At 50.8% G+C, this 17548-nt stretch overlaps 1 protein-coding gene across 1 annotated transcript in view; it reads right to left on the reverse strand.

Annotated features, from left to right (window-relative positions):
• The window catches only part of BDP1 (BDP1 general transcription factor IIIB subunit), a 219527-nt gene that overhangs the window by 96638 nt on the left and 105341 nt on the right, over nucleotides 1-17548 (reverse strand). The window contains exon 20 of the mRNA XM_082243266.1: nucleotides 14146-14502. Coding sequence (XP_082099392.1) covers nucleotides 14146-14502 — 357 coding nt within the window. The remainder of the gene's footprint in view (nucleotides 1-14145; nucleotides 14503-17548) is intronic.

Genomic DNA, 17548 nt, shown 5'->3' on the forward strand with positions numbered 1-17548 from the left:
GTGCGCAAATGCTCATTTACCTACTGTGCAGAACAAGAGAATATGATTTTGCGCATTTGCGCAAAATTGCGCGAACGCATATGCGCAAAAATACACGCAAATACATACAAAAAAAAGGCTGATAAAGTAGATGCTCAAACAGGAGTATCGTGTGTAAGAGGACTAAAGGGGAGGAGGATCATCTGTGGATTACATGTGATGTCTCTATTTATCCATTCCCTCACTCTGTGGGTTTAAATTCAATTTCCAGAGCTTTGGAGAGATCTGACCATTCTGATGAAAGAAGAGATTTTATTAAAAAAATCACTTAACACCTGGGCCAATTCTGACACTTCTCACATTTAAGTAAAAAATCTGCATTTTTTGCAAGAAAATTACTTATAACCCCCAAACCTTATATATACACTGCTCAAAAAAACGGAATTTTTGTAAAATCTTACCTGTAAAATTCCTTTCTCTGAGTCCTCCGACAGTCGCCGCCTCTTCATATTCGTCACATATGGGGTATTAGACTTTGCTCCGAAGGAGTAGCTAGGCAACAGAATATGTTAACATTAAAGCTTTTAACATATCCCACCCTCAAGGGGTGGTCCCCTCAGTCAATACCCTCCTACTTCCTGCAACCATATCTCAGTTTCAGTGGAATAGCAGTAGAGTATACAACCAAACCCCAAAAGAGGGGCGGGGGCGGCGACTGTCGGAGGACTCAGAGAAAGGAATTTTACAGGTAAGATTTTACAAAAATTCTGTTTTCTCTTACGTCCTCCGACAGTCGCCGCCTCTTCATATTCGTCACATATGGGGACGTCCCAAAGCAGTGCAAACATGAGGGGTGGGAAACGCATCCGCGCCGAAAGGCAACGCAGTCTCCGCATCAAAGAAAGGAACCTTACCAAAGGAAGGAAACCAGCTGGGCTACAGGAAAAACAAGTGCTCAACAGGAGCAACAACCCAGGAAAAGACAAATAACCAGGGGATAAAAAACTTATCCCAACAGCCAGAGGTCCCCAACAAGGGACCCTAGGGAATTGCCGCACTAAGAACCTTGCGGCCAAAGGAAGCATCCGCCGATGCCTGAACATCTACTTTGTAGGATTTTGTGAAAGTATGCACGGTCGACCAGGTCGCCGCCTTACACACCTGGGCTACAGAAGCCCCATGACGACAGGCCCAAGACGTACTCAGAGATCTAGTAGAGTGCGCCTTCACAGGCACAGGGGGAACCTTCCCCTGCAAAGCATAGGTCTGTTCAATGGTCTGCCTGATCCATTTGGCGATGGTAGAGGCCGACGCCGCCATGCCCTTCCGAGGACCCTCTGGAAGAACAAACAAGGAGTCCGTCTTTCGAAAAGACTCAGTCGATTTAAGGTAAACCCTTATCGCCCGAACAACATCCAAAGAATGTAATCTCACCTCCTTTGGACGTTTAGGCTTCGCGCACAGCGAAGGCAAGACAATATCCTCATTAAGATGGAATTCCGAAACTCGCTTCGGAAGAAAAGAAGGATTAGGTCGCAAGACCACCTTATCCAAATGAACAACCAGATACGGAGACTTGCAGGACAAAGCCGCCAGCTCCGACACTCTGCGAGCCGAAGTGATCGCAACCAAAAAGGCGACCTTTTTGGACAACATAGACAACGAGATCTCCCTGATCTGTTCAAAAGGAGCACGTTGTAACACAGATAGAACGAGATTCAAGTCCCAAGGGGGCAGAGGATCCCTCCTAGGAGGAACCAGATGCCGCACTCCCTGAACAAAAGTGCCAACCAAGGAGTTGGAAGCCACGGGACGTTGAAACAGAACGGCCAGCGCAGACACCTGACCCTTTATCGTAGCCAGCGCCAAACGCTGATCGACACCCGTTTAAAGGAAGGACAGCACTCGGGAAACAGAGTACGTGCGGGGTGAAAACCCCCTGGACTCACACCAGGCAAAATAGGCCTTCCAAGTACGGTAATAAACCTTCCCCGAGGAAGACTTCCTCGCGTTGATCAAGGTATGAACGACCTCTGGGGAGAGACCCTTCTCCATCAGGACCTCGGTCTCAACAGCCAGGCCGTCAAAGCCAGCGACTGTAAAGCAGGATGGTATATCGGTCCTTGAGACAGGAGATCGTCTCGAAGAGGCAGACGCCACGGGGCGTCGACCGCCAGATTCACGAGGTCTGCGTACCAGGACCGGCGAGGCCAGTCCGGTGCCACAAGAATCACTGTGCTGCGTTCCGAGTGTAACCTGCGAAGGAACCTGGACAGCAACTGAATCGGTGGAAACGCGTACATCAGCCTGTACTGATGCCACGGGGCCACTAACGCGTCCGACGCGTCTGCCCGAGGGTCGCGCGTCCTTGCCACAAACCTCCTCACCTTGTTGTTGAGACGAGACGCGAATAGGTCCACATCTGGAAGACCCCACTTCGCGCACAACATCTGGAAGACAGCCGGGTGGAGAGACCATTCCCCCTGATCCAGGGTCTGGCGACTCAGATAGTCCGCCTGCCAGTTCTCCACCCCCGGAATGTGAACCGCCGTTATCGCCGGGACATGAGTCTCGGCCCAAGACAGAATGTTGGCCACTTCTCGAGCCGCTCGGGCACTCCTGGTGCCCCCTTGGTGGTTGATGTAGGCCACCGCCGTGGCATTGTCCGTCTGCACCCGAACCGGGCAGCCCTGCAGCCGGTCCATCCAGCGATGAAGACAGAGATTTATCGCACGCAATTCCAGAATGTTGATCGGAAGGGAGGACTCCCCCTCCGACCAAGTCCCCTGGGCGGACAGAACGCCCAGAACACCACCCCAGCCCGACAGGCTGGCATCCGTGGTGATTACCGTCCACGAGATAGGACGAAACGACTTGCCCCCGGACACCATCGGGGACTGGAGCCACCACAGAAGGTCTCTTCTGGTGCGATGACTCAACGAGATTTGAAGATCCAGAGATTGAGGACGCCCGTCCCACATGGACAGGATCTCCGCTTGGAGACCCCGCGTGTGAAACTGGGCGAAGGGAATCGCCTCGAAGGCCGAGACCATCAATCCCAGACATCTCATGCACGTCCGCAGAGACGAGTGCGGAACGTCCCGTAGGGACCTGACTTCCTCCTGAAGAGTTCTGAGTTTGTCTTCCGGCAGGAAGACCTTCGCCTGCACCGAGTCCAGAATCATTCCCAGGTAGGGAAGACGAACCGACGGACTCAGCGTCGACTTTGGAAAATTTATCGTCCAACCCAACTCCTGCAGAGTTTGCATCGTGACAGACAGGTCCTTCTCCAGACCCTGGCTGGTCGCAGACCGAACCAGAATGTCATCCAGATACCCCAGGACAGAAATGCCCTGGGCCCTCAATAATGCCAGAACCGGTGCAAGCACCTTGGTGAAGACCCGCGGAGCCGAGGCGAGACCAAAAGGCAACGCCACGAACTGGTAGTGATCCTCCGCAATGGCAAATCGAAGGTACCGCTGGTGACCCTCGAAAATGGGGATGTGAAGATACGCATCCTTCAAATCGATGGAGGCCATGAATTCCCCCGGAACCAGGGCAGCCACCACCGACCGCAGGGATTCCATGCGGAACTTGCGAACCCGCACAGAGCGGTTCAGAGCCTTCAAGTCCAGAATTGGACGAACCTTGCCCTCCTGGGCACGGTGAACAGATTGGAATAAAACCCCTGAAATCTGTCCCGATGAGGCACCGGAACTACCACTCCCTGAGCCTCAGGTCCCGCACCGCCAGGTGCAGGTCCCGTAAACGCTCTGGAGACAGTTGAAGATTTGAGGGAAAAAATCTGCTTTCCGGCCGAGAGAGAAACTCAATCTTGTAACCAGATCGAACGATCTCCTGAACCCATCTGTCCCGCACGCGGGCCAACCAGGGCTGAAGAAAACCGAGCAAGCGCCCCCCCCCACCCCAAAACTGGGTGAGGGCGCCCCTTCAGGCCGCACTGTTATGGGCTGCGGATCCGGATTGACCGGACTTCTGTTTTCCAGACCAGGGCTTCTTCTGAGAGCCTTGACCTTTGAACGGTTTGCCCTTGTAGTGCGACCGAAAGGCACGAAAGGACCCCTGAGGGGGCCGAAAATTAGCATGCTTCTTCCCAGAAGTCCCCTTAGCCTTGGGGAAATGGGGCAAGAGAGTGCTCTTACCTCCGGTTATCCCCTTAATCAACACATCCAAGGACTCCCCAAAAAGGCGAGACCCATCATAAGGCAGATTGGCTAAGGTCTTACGTGAAGACTGGTCCACCGACCAACATTTCAACCAAACCAGGCGGCGAGACAACACCGCCACGCTGTGCACACGTGCAGCCAACGGGACTAGGTCCAAGTCCGCATCACACAGATACATGACACCCTGGTGGATTTGATCCACCATATCCAGGGTCGCCGGCGAGGCCGAATCGGCCACTAGGACGCGCCTAAGCATCTGCGTCCAACTTGCGACCGCCTGGGCCGCCATGAGAGAGGCAAACAGAGCCTTAAGCATAGAACCCATAACAGAATAAGTATGACGGGCAAGAGACTTCAATCTCCTATCCGTGGCATCACGGAACACAGGGGAATCCTCTGCAGGAATCGCAGTGGATTTGTTTAAAACCGCAATTGCGTGATCCACTGGGGGTGGCACACACCACCTTTCATCAGTGGAAGGCGAGAAAGGATAACGCAGCTTGAACCTACTTGGTACAGCAAAAGGTTTGCGCAGATTGCGCCATTGTTCCTTAACAGCGCGCTGAAAATCATCATTGCAGGGAAAAACCTGCGGCGTCCTGCGTTTTCTCTGCGTCCCATAAGCCGCCAAGGCAGCGGGGGGACACACTTCATCCTGCAAACGCAGCGTTTGTTTTATGGAAGCAATCAATTCATCCAGGATTGCAAGCTCTTCAGGCGAGCCAGGGGGAGAATTATCAACCCCTTCAACTTCAGCCTCCACCTCGGACCCCACTAGGTCCAGGGAGGAGCGGGACCCCGATAAGGAGGCCCCCGCCATAACAGCCCCATCACCTTCACCCTCAGAATCAGAGGAAAGAGGAACTCTGGGTCTTTTAGTAGATTGAGCAGCCACCAGCATCTGCACCTGAGCAGCAAGGCCAGCCACAATAGTGGCTAAATCCCCCCCTGGGGGGGAAACAGCGGTCCCCTGGCTTTCCACCAAGGCGGTAGGAAATTTGCCCTCCTGAGAATCCATTGCCCCTATTACAAATGCCGGATAATAAAGGGTTAACTGCCCCTTTAACAAGCGCGGCGAGCGCAGCCCACCGCACCACACACAAGCACAATGAGACCCCCACAGGGACAATAAAACTGACACAGGCAATGGATAAGAAGGATATAACCTGAGGAGACCCTCGCCGCTGCTGCTGCCTCGATCGGTGTTCCTGGAGAAGAGGAAGTGATGCTGCCAGGGCGCTCTATGAAAGCCTATGGGAGGCTACAAGAAAATGGCCGCCATGCATGTAGAACATGCGGCCGGAGCGAGTGTAGGCAAAATGGCGCCGTTTGGCGCCGAAACCGCCGCTCCACAGTACAGTAATGCACACATGTCATCCATGTATAAAAAAACATGGCAGATCGCCGCAGCGATCGCTGTATAGTGCCCAAACATGGCCAAAACATGCCCCACAGCACACAGCTTCTCACACTGACAAGGCTGACACACACAGTGTCACACAGCTCCCCCCCCCCCCCCCCTTGCAGCCCACAGCATGCAGCCGAGTGATAGGGAGACAAACAGTGTGAACAGAGGCAGGTTACACAGTCCCAGACTGACACCCCCCCAGACAGACAGGTCCCCACATAGATACACTTACCTCACAATGGCGTGGGGGACCCGCACAGGCGAACAAGCCGCTGCACATGAGGCAGGGAGAGTCGCATACAAGAAGCACAGAATGGGGGTTAAGAAACCGCACAGCGTCCAGTGAGGTAGCCACCTCACCAATCATCCCTGCACCGAACAGGGATGGGTCGTTCACTGTGCCAGGAGCGTTACCTGGCTGAACGCTCGATGGCAGGCTGGGAAGCCACTGACCCACGACCTGCGACCAGGGGGATCAGCCCGAGACCCAGCCCGCATGATCCTCTTCATCCGAAGAACTAACGCTGACAAAAAGAACAGCTAAGTAAAGGTAGAGAGAAAACTCAAACAAAAAATCAAAAAAGAAGAGTCTGGGGCACAAAGCCCCAGCACAGAGAGAGCCAGCCACTCCTGACAAGCTAGACATTGAAACTGAGATATGGTTGCAGGAAGTAGGAGGGTATTGACTGAGGGGACCACCCCTTGAGGGTGGGATATGTTAAAAGCTTTAATGTTAACATATTCTGTTGCCTAGCTACTCCTTCGGAGCAAAGTCTAATACCCCATATGTGACGAATATGAAGAGGCGGCGACTGTCGGAGGACGTAAGAGAAAACTGGATTTTTGTAAGAACTTGCCGTAAAATCCTTTTCTCTGGAGTTCATTGACAGACGCAGCTCTCATACTCCTTATCCATTGGGTTATGCTGCCCCCTGCAGGAGTAGTTCTAGGCAGGAAAAAAGCAATTCTCCACGCCCACAGGGCTGTTCCCATAGACCTAACCCCACACCCTCTGCTCCAGCAAACCAGTTTCGTTGTAAGCAGTGAAGAAAATACAAAAACCATCCCCATATCAGAGGGGCGGGTGCTGCGTCTGTCAATGGATCCAGTTTTCTCTATCGTCCATTGACAGGGGCAGCTCTCTTCTTATCCATTGGGACGTCCCAAAGCAGTGTAGGCATGAGGGGTGGGAAGAAGGCAACCAGATAGGAACGTAAACTCCAAAGGCTAAACTTAGTCAACTGAGTAATATGAAGCTCGACAAAGAACAACAGGAGCTCACCAAGGAGAGAAAAAACCCCTAAAGAAAAATAAACGATTCTCTTAAGAAACATGAAGCCTGCAAAACTTTGCAGCCAAAGAAAGCATCTGCAGATTGCAACAAATCAACCTTGTAGAATTTTGTAAAAGTGTGCACAGACGACCAAGTCGCTGCTTTACAAGCTTATACTACTGAGGCCTCATGGCGAAAAGCCCAAGAGGCACTCAGCGCTCTAGTAGAATGAGCCTTCACAGGGAAAGGAAGAACCTGACCCTTGAGTGAACAAGCCTGAACAACCATCTGTCTGATCCATCTGGATATGCTCGGAGCAGATGCAGCCAAACCTTTTCAAGGTCCTTCAGTAAGCACAAAGAGAGAATCCGATTTCCTAAAAGACTCAGTTACCGTCAGATAAACCCTTATCGCTTGAACCACATCCAGAGAGTGCAAGGCAATTTCCTTGGGATGCTTCGGCTTAGGACATGAGGAAGGCAACACAACGTCTTTTGATGAAAAACCGACACCACTTTAGGAAGGAAAGACAGATTAGTTCTCAGTACCCCTTTATCTCTGAGGACCATCAAATAAGGCAAACGAAAGGACAGCGCCGCCAACTCAGACACCGAAATTCGATCTTGTACTCGGAACGAATCCGGTTGTGAACCACTTTGACTTGAATGAAGGAAATGCTGGGTCCCTGAAAGAAGTGCAGACGTCCCCCCACCCCAGGAGCGGGTGAGGGCACCCCTTCATGATGAAGAGGACTTGTCTGCAGAACCGGGCTGACTGGTCTTGGGCTTGCCCCATTGCTTCTTAGTCCCTTCAGAAGCTCTGAACGGCTTACCTTTTTCTTATGCCCCGGAGGCATGGAAAAAACATCTATGAGCGGTAAAGGAAGGCCCCCGCTTATTACGGGGTGCTTTACTTTTGAAAGATTGTGTAAAAAGAGTACTCTTCCAACCAGTCAGACCCTTGATCAACTCATCCAGCAAGTGGCCAAACAATCGCTCTCCCAGAAAAGGGAGATCTGTCAGGGCTTTCTTGACCCCAAACCCCTCTTCTGCGCTTAAAAGCATTCAAAACACCAAGTTTGGCTGTTTTGAATGCTCGCATTTTTTTAATTTGCCGCCGAGTATCCGGAAAGTGATGTCATGACATCACTTCCGGGTTTTTTTACACGGAGACCCATCAGAGCCGAATGCAGCGCGCACGTAGGATGCCCGGGTCTCCCGGTTAGAAAGGGAGACTCAGGCGAGCCGAGGGCGGCGACAGGGGGCAGACGTCCCCTCCGGCTCCTTGTAATGACAGCCGAGCGGCTTCTCAGCAGCATCGGTTGTCATTACAAAATAGCCGACCGTCGATTATGGACGCAGGTACCGGGGTGATGCCTCTAGCTGCAGGCATCACTCCGGTACAGCACTTTCCCGAAATATAGGCAATATCGGTAACCTCAGGAGCCGATTCCGATATATCAGGGAAAGTGCATATCGGCCCCCGATATATCGGCATTGCTGATAATCGGTCGATCCCTAGTAGGGAAGCCACCACCATGCGAATAGACTCCATTCGAAACTTCTGTATCCGCATTAAGCGGTTCAGAGCCTTGAGATCAAGGATTCAATGCACTTTGCCACCCTTCTTGAATACAGTGAACAGGTTTAAATAAAAACCCTGAAAACGTTCCTGAGAGGGAACTGGCACAATCACTCCCTGTGACAGGAGATCTTGCACCGCCTCCCATAGGTCTGTTAACCGATCTGGAGATAGGCCGAGGTTGGACGGGAAGAACCTGTCCGACGGTCGGTACCTGAATTTGATCTTGTAACCTATCAGATCAATTTGTGAACCCATTTGTCCTGAATCAAGGAAGTCCATGTTTCTGGAAAGAAGTAAAGACATCCCCCCCACCCCAGAAACGGCTTAGGGCGTCCCGTCATGCAGACGAGGATTTGTCCGCAGATCCCGATTGGTCTGTTCTCGGCTTATCCAACCATGCCTTCTTGGAACCCCCAGAAGTCCTGAATTGCTTAGCACCTTTCTCCTGCGACCCGGAGGTATGAAAGGGCCGCCTATGAGCAGTAAATGAAGGCCCCCCATCTATTACACGGTGCCTTGCCCTTGGTGGATTGGGGAAGAAGGGTACTCTTCTCACCCCTAAGGCCTTTGATTAACTCATCCAGGGAGGATCCAAACAACCTGTCCCCCGTAAAGGGAAGGTCAGAAAGAGCCTTTTTAGAAGCCTGGTCCGCAGACTAGCATTTTAGCCACACCATGCGTCTAATACCAACCCCCACTGCAGACACTCTGGCTTCCATTGTAGCCGCATCCAGCGATGCATCACATATATACAGAAGGGCTTGGACCATTTGGTCCGTTAGCTCTATCAGGCCCGACGAGAGCTGCTCCGTTTCCAAGTCACCTCTCAGCAACTTCGCCCATTCCGTTATGGTCTGTGACACCAGAGTGATAACAAAGACCGGTTTCAGTATTGAGCCCGCTATCACATGCAAATGGCAGGACAGAGACTCAATCCGTCTATCCACGGGGTCTGTAAATACTGGGGACTCCTCCACCGGAACCACAGTAGGCTTGTTTAATCTGGAAACCTGATGATCCACCTTTGGTGGTACGGTCCATCTAGCGGATACCGCGTAAGCAAAGGGGTAGCGCCTTTTAAAGCACTTAGGCACCACTAAAATTTGTTTGATGTGCCCCCACTGTTCATTGACAGTGTTGTCAAAAATTTCTGAACAGGGAAAAACTTTGCCTGACTTCAGGGATTTGCGGGTGCCAAAAGACATCTGCATCCCCGACGCTGTAGAATCATTCGCCATTATTAAGGTTTCCCGCACTGACACTATAAGTGCCTCCAACCAGCGCGCTTCCCCCGGCGGCTGCTGACGAGGATACCTCCTCCTCACCATCAGAATGTGAAGACACAGATCCACCAGGATGGCATGCATCCACAGCGGCCATATCAGAATCTGAAGATACTAGAGAGGCAGGGGAAGGCATAGTGCACTTTCTACTAGTGCCATTTTTTAAAATTAAATCCAATTTTGACACTAAGTTTTTCAAAACTGCTGTAAATGCAGACAGGGGCTGCAACCCGGAAGGGGCATGCAACTGCACTGAGGGGGTCTGTGGATGAGATTTCCTGGGACTCCATATTTACTTAATACAAAAAACGGCGTCACTTTAAGTAAAAACTGCAAAAACCGCAATCCGCGGCACCACAAGTCCCAGCCCTAGCACAGTCTGCAGTAGGGTGAATGAAAAATACCTAGAGGGACCCCAGTAACATACCACCAAAACGATATAGAGGCATATAGAAACGTTCTGTTCAGAAATAAAATTATCTGATACAGGAACAGGAAATACCCGGGTCATGTAGCACAGTCACCCTAGCTTCTCCCTGCTGTCCAACGATCGTAGACTCCAAGAAAATGGCTGGCCTATGCATTCCTATGGGGGAACTACCAAAACATGGCCCATGCACTTCAATTGGAAATTCTTTACATTGATGCAGAGCAAAACTACGGCCCCCCACGGAGCACCATGCGGTCTCCAGGACCACCCAGGAGGGTCATCAGACAGTGGCATTGGAGGTTCCCCAGGAGGTGCTCCCACCAGGATACACCCCCCCCCCCCCCCCCCCGCAGAACCGCTGCAGCGGCCGCAATACAACCGCCCTCCTGAGGTAGGAACCTGCTTGTGGAGGGGGAAAAGCCTAAGGAGGGGCCTAGTATCACGAGAGGCCAGGGGAACGGAAGAATACCTGAGGGTCTGACTTTCCTAGGGAGGGGCCCACGTCCATCCTCAGACTGCCAGAGAAATGGGGGGACACTTACTCACCATACCAATGGCATCAGGTGGGCACCACTCCGAACAGACTATCTCTCCAACCGGGTTAGGGGTGCTGACGGCCAGGGGGTACACTGCGACTCAGGTCATATGAGTACCGGCGACCCCCGTCCATCGGTGCTCTGTCGTGGCGAGGCTTAGTGCTGGACTATAACCTACGCACCTTAAGGATCGAGTATATCCAGTCCGAAACCCAGCCAGATATTGCTTGGAGTTCTCTCGGGATTAAAGTTATCTAAAAAATAAAGGCTTGCAAAAAGGTTCCAAAAAAAAAACAGCTAAGACCGAAGTCCCAGCACGGAAGTAGGTCCTACTCCTAAACTAGGTAGAAACTGAAGATATAACAAAGAGTGTGGGTGTATGCCTGCAGTGACGGCCCCATAGGCATGGTAAAGCTTTTTCCTGCCTAGTGTTCTACTCCTGTAGGGGGCAGCCTAACCCAATGGTCAAGAATTATATGGAGCCGAGTCTGTCAATGAACGACAGAGAAACATGCTTTAACCACTTTACCTCCGCTCACATGGAGGCTACTGCGGTACTTTGCCACGATCCCGGCCAGCGACGTAGACCTACGTCGCTGGACTCCTCCCCCAGTAGGCGGCGCTCGCGCGCCGCCAGAGGCGCGCTCCCGCTGTTTTCATTCATAGCGGGAGTCGGGCCAGGGGAGGAGCAGCGGCGATCGCCGCTGCTCTTACCCGATCGTCGGATCGAGTCTGGAGATCCGCCCGCTGTGTGTAAACACAGCGGGCGGATCTCCATAGTGACAGGGAGTGACAGATCGGAGTGTTCAGCATAGCTGGACATCCGATCTGTCCCTGTCTCACAAAGTCACCTCCCCCCCCACACGTCAGTAAGCACCAGGTATACATTAACCCCTCCCTCTCCAATAAAATTAACCCCTTCACTGCCAGTGTCATTTTTACAGTAACAGTGCATATATATAACACTGATTACTGCAGTAATGTCACTGGTTCCCCCAAAAGTGTCAAAAATGTCAGTCAAGGGTCCGATCTGTCCGCCGCAATGTTGCAGTCCCGCAAAAAAAATTGCAGATCGCCGCCATTACACGTTAAAATAAAAAACACCAAAAATGACAGAAATCTTTCCCGTAGTTAGTAAACGCAATAACTTTTGCGCAAACCAATCAAAATACGCTTATCGTTATTTCTTTTACCAAACATAGGTAGCAGAAAACAAATTGGCCAAAAATTTTAAAAAAATTTTGATTTTTACATTTTTTTGGGGGGGAATTTCATATAAAAAAAATGTGAAAAATATTGTTATTTTTTCAAAATAAACGCTCTTTTTTTGTTTATAGCGCAAAAAGTAAAAATCGCACAGGTGATCAAATACCCCCAAAAGAAAGCTCTGTTTGTGGGAAAAAAAGGACGTAAATTTCGTTTGGGTACGGCGTCGCACGACCGCGCAATTGTCAGTTAAAGTCGCACAGCGTCGAATCGCAAAAAGTGGCCTGGATGGAAGACAGCAAAATCCTCCGGTGGTAAAGTGGTTAAAATTGTGTACATTCATGGAATAGCAACAAATTACAGTACCTAAAAATCATCAAAGGCGATACTTTAAAAGACTATCCTGCGCAAACCGACGTAGACCTACGCCGGTCACGCGCGGAAAGTTAGGTTGCGAGTGCGCGCAGCCGGCGGTGCGCTCCCGCCCCCACTAGTTAGTAGACACAATAACTTTTGCGCAAACCACTCAAAATACATTTAATGCGATTTAAATATGTAGCAGAAAACAAAAATCGGCCTAAAATGTTAAATTTAGATTTTTGCATTTTTTTTTTTTTGAGAATGTCATATAGCAGAATGTAAAAAATAGTGTTTTTTTTTTTTTTTTCAAAATTGGCCCCTTTTTTGTTTATAGGACACAAGTAAAAAACGGGTAGAGGAAAGCATTAATGGGGGGCTGGCTTACAACTTTTTTCTGTTTTCCAGTGTCCCAACCTCCTATAAGCAGCAGTATAACCAAAACATATTAGAATGCCCATGTCCCTCAATGGAAGACAAAGAAATAAACACACAGGCAAACCTCTGACTTGCGTACAACAAATACTTACAAATGAAGGGAGAGAACAGGAAGTGAGAGGAAATCTACCCCTAGAAAGGGAAATTCACTCCTATAAGAGTTATTATGGAAAAAAGAGGTCTTCACTGAAGCATTATCACCAACCCCTGCTTCCACGAATCCAAATTTTCACAGGGACAGAAAGTGAGGTGAAATCTCCTGAACAGGTGCAGAGACAGTAAATCAAACATTAAAGGGGCGTTGACTCTTTTCTATGCTTTCTATCTAAAACGTAAAAATGTTTTTTGGGCTGGGGTTGCACTTAACCCCCGGAAGATTTTACCCCCTTCCTGACCAGGGGGTATTTTGCGATTCGGCACTGCGTGAGTTTAATGGACAATTGCGCGGTCGTGCGACGCTGTACCTAAACGAATTTGACGTCCTTTTTTTCCCACAAACAGAGCTTTCTTTCGGCGGTATTTGATCACCTGTGGGATTTTTTGATCATGCGCTATAAACAAAAAAAGAGCGTCAATTTTGCAAAAATAACAATATTTTTCAGGCCAATTTGTTTTACGCTACATATTTTTGGTAAAAAAAAAAAAAAAAAAAAAAAAAAAAAAAAAAAAAAAAAAAATCGCAAAAAGCGTATTTTGATTGGTTTGCGCAAAAGTTATTGTGTTTACTAACTAAGGGAAAGATTTTTGTCATTTTTGTTGTTTTTTTTTTAACGTGTAATGGCGGTGATCGGCGATTTTTTTTGCGGGACTGCGACATTGCGGCGGACAGATCGGCCCCTTGACTGACATTTTTGACACTTTTGGGGTTACCAGTGACATTACTACAGTAATCAGTGCTATACATATGCACTGTTACTGTAAAATGACACTGGCAGTGAAGGGGTTAACTTTTTTTGAGAGGGAGGGGTGGTGTGTGTCCCTAGGGGCGTGATTCTTACTGTGATTGGCTGTGGCTTGAGGTGTAGGAACAGTGATCAACGGTCCTACATAGTAGAACCGTATGATCACTGTTCCTACACAGGGGAGAATGACAGGCGGCTTGTTTACATCAGCCGCCTGCCTTTCTCCAGCTGTCACGGACGATCGCTAGTGCCCGGTGGACATCGGGTCCGCCGGGCACACGCGTGGGGGTCCGTGACCGAGCGGGAGCGCTCCTCCGGCGGCGCGTGCTCGCTCCCCAGAGCCTCACAGGCTAGTGACGTACCCATACATCACTTTGCCTGTGAGGGGCTGACCGCCACAGTATATGTACTTGCGGCGATCGGCAAGTGGTTAAAAAATGTACCTGTTCCAACTTGCATACAAATTTAACTGAAGAACAAACCTACAGAACCGATCTGGATTTTAACCCAGGGACTGCCTGTATAAGACACACACTGGTATTTATCCAGTATTAGTACTTACTTTCCCCAGGTCAGAAAGGTCATCTATCTTGTCTTTCACATCCTGGCCATAATCTTCAGGAATAATATCTGCATTTTCTTCTAAACTCATTCCAGATAATCCTTTAAGGTCACATGATTTCAGAACATTAGGCTTCAGTCTTTGAAGTTGTCCTCCTTGAGGTAGTTTAATGGGAGACGCTTTACATTCGGCCTTAGACTCCGACACGAGGCTCACGCCAGGATCAGGCTCTGGGATGACTTCCTGTACAGGACTTACAGGCTGGGAGAGAGCTTCTTTAATTGGAATACAAGAATCTTGGACAGTGGCAAAATCAAGGCATGTGTCCTTGTGTGTAGACATGGCTTGTGTTTCACGCTAAAAAATAAACACAAAAAACGGAATTTTTGTAAAATCTTACCTGTAAAATTCCTTTCTCTGAGTCCTCCGACAGTCGCCGCCTCTTCATATTCGTCACATATGGGTATTAGACTTTGCTCCGAAGGAGTAGCTAGGCAACAGAATATGTTAACAATAAAGCTTTAACATATCCCACCCTCAAGGGGTGGTCCCCTCAGTCAATACCCTCCTACTTCCTGCAACCATATCTCAGTTTTAGTGGAATAGCAGTAGAGTATACATTCAAACCCCAAAAGAGGGGCGGGGGCGGCGACTGTCGGAGGACTCAGAGAAAGGAATTTTACAGGTAAGATTTTACAAAAATTCCGTTTTCTCTTACGTCCTCCGACAGTCGCCGCCTCTTCATATTCGTCACATATGGGGACGTCCCAAAGCAGTGCAAACATGAGGGGTGGGAAACGCATCCGCGCCGAAAGGCAACGCAGTCTCCACATCAAAGAAAGGAACCTTACCAAAGGAAGGAAACCAGCTGGGCAACAGCAAAAATAAGTGCTCAACAGGAGCAACATCCCAGGAAAAGACAAAAAAACCAGGGGATACAAAAAACTATCCCAACAGCCAGGAGTCCCCAACAAGGGACCCTATGGAACAGCCGCACTAAGAACCTTGCGGCCAAAGGAAGCATCCGCCGATGCCTGAACATCTACTTTGTAGAATTTTGTGAAAGTGTGCACGGTCGACCAGGTCGCCGCCTTACACACCTGGGCTACAGAAGCCCCATGACGGCAGGCCCAAGACGTACTCAGAGATCTAGTAGAGTGCGCCTTCACAGGCACAGGGGGAACCTTCCCCTGCAAGGCATAGGCCTGTTCAATGGTCTGCCTGATCCATTTGGCGATGGTAGAGGCCGAAGCCGCCATGCCCTTCCGAAGACCCTCTGGAAGAACAAATAAGGAGTCCGTCTTACGAAAAGACTCAGTCGATTTAAGGTAAACCCTTATCGCCCGAACAACATCCAGAGAGTGCAATCTCACCTCCTTTGGATGTTTAGGCTTCGTGCACAACGAAGGCAAAACGATATCCTCGTTAAGATGGAATTCCGAAACTCGTTTCGGCAGAAAGGAAGGATTAGGTCGCAAGACCACCTTATCCAAATGAACAACCAGGTACGGAGACTTGCAGGACAAAGCCGCCAGTTCCGACACTCTGCGAGCCGAAGTGATCGCCACCAAAAAGGCGACCTTTTTGGACAACATAGACAACGAGATCTCCCTGATCTGTTCAAAAGGAGCACGTTGTAACACAGATAGGACTAGATTCAAGTCCCAAGGGGGCAAAGGATCCCTCCTAGGAGGAACCAGATGCCGCACACCCTGAATAAAAGTGCCAACCAAGGAGTTGGAAGCCACGGGACGTTGAAACAGAACGGCCAGCGCAGACACCTGACCCTTTATCGTAGCCAGCGCCAAACGCTGATCGACACCCGTCTGAAGGAAAGACAGCACACGGGAAACCGAGTACGTGCGGGGTGAAAACCCCCTGGACTCACACCAGGCAAAATAGGCCTTCCAAGTACGGTAATAAACCTTTCCCGAGGAAGACTTCCTCGCGTTGATCAAGGTATGAACGACCTCCGGAGAGAGACCCTTCTCCTTCAGGACCTCGGTCTCAACAGCCAGGCCGTCAAAGCCAGCGACTGTAAAGTAGGATGGTAAATCGGTCCTTGAGACAGTAGATCGTCTCGAAGAGGCAGACGCCAAGGGGCGTCGACCGCCAGATTCACGAGGTCTGCGTACCAGGACCGGCGAGGCCAGTCCGGTGCCACAAGAATCACCGTGCTGCGTTCCGAGTGTAACCTGCGAAGGAACCTGGACAGCAACTGAATCGGTGGAAACGCGTACATCAGTCTGTACCGATGCCACGGGGCCACTAATGCGTCCGACGCGTCTGCCCGAGGGTCGCGCGTCCTTGCCACGAACCTCTTCACCTTGTAGTTGAGGCGAGACGCGAACAGGTCCACGTCTGGAAGACCCCACTTCGCGCACAACATCTGGAAGACAGCCGGGTGGAGAGACCATTCCCCCTGATCCAGGGTCTGGCGACTCAGATAGTCCGCCTGCCAGTTCTCCACTCCCGGAATGTGAACCGCCGTTATCGCCGGGACATGAGTCTCGGCCCAAGACAGAATGTCGGCCACTTCTCGAGCCGCTCGGGCACTCCTGGTGCCCCCTTGGTGGTTGATGTAGGCCACCGCCGTGGCATTGTCCGTCTGCACCCGAACCGGGCAGCCCTGCAGCCGGTCCGTCCAGCGATGAAGACAGAGCCTTATCGCACGCAATTCCAGAATGTTGATCGGGAGGGAAGACTCCCCCTCCGACCAGGTCCCCTGGGCGGACAGAGCGCCCAGAACACCACCCCAGCCCGACAGGCTGGCATCCGTGGTGATTATCGTCCACGATATCGGACGAAACGACTTGCCCCCGGACACCAACGGGGACTGGAGCCACCACAGAAGGTTTTCCCTGGTGCGATGACTCAACGAGATCTGAAGATCCAGAGATTGAGGTCGCACGTCCCACCTGGACAGGATCTCCGCTTGGAGACCCCACGTGTGAAACTGCGCGAAAGGAATCGCCTCGAAGGCCGAGACCATCAATCCCAGACATCTCATACCCGTCCGCAGAGACGAGTGTGGAACGTCCCTGAGGGACCTGACTTCCTCCTGAAGAGTCCTGAGTTTGTCTTCCGGCAGGAAGACCTTCGCCTGCACCGAGTCCAGTATCATTCCCAGATAGGGGAGACGAACCGACGGACTCAGTGTCGACTTTGGAACATTTATCGTCCAACCGAACTCCTGCAGAGTTTGCATCGTGGCAGACAGGTCCTTCTCCAGACCCTGTCTGGTCGCGGACCGAACCAGAATGTCGTCCAGATACCCCAGGACCGAAATGCCCTGGGCTCTCAACAACGCCAGAACCGGTGCAAGCATCTTGGTGAAGACCCGCGGAGCCGAGGCGAGCCCAAAGGGCAACGCCACAAACTGGTAGTGATCCTCCGCAAAGGC

The sequence above is a fragment of the Pelophylax lessonae genome (assembly GCF_965119305.1).
Source record: "Pelophylax lessonae genome assembly, chromosome: 1".
NCBI classification, from domain to species: domain Eukaryota; kingdom Metazoa; phylum Chordata; class Amphibia; order Anura; family Ranidae; genus Pelophylax; species Pelophylax lessonae.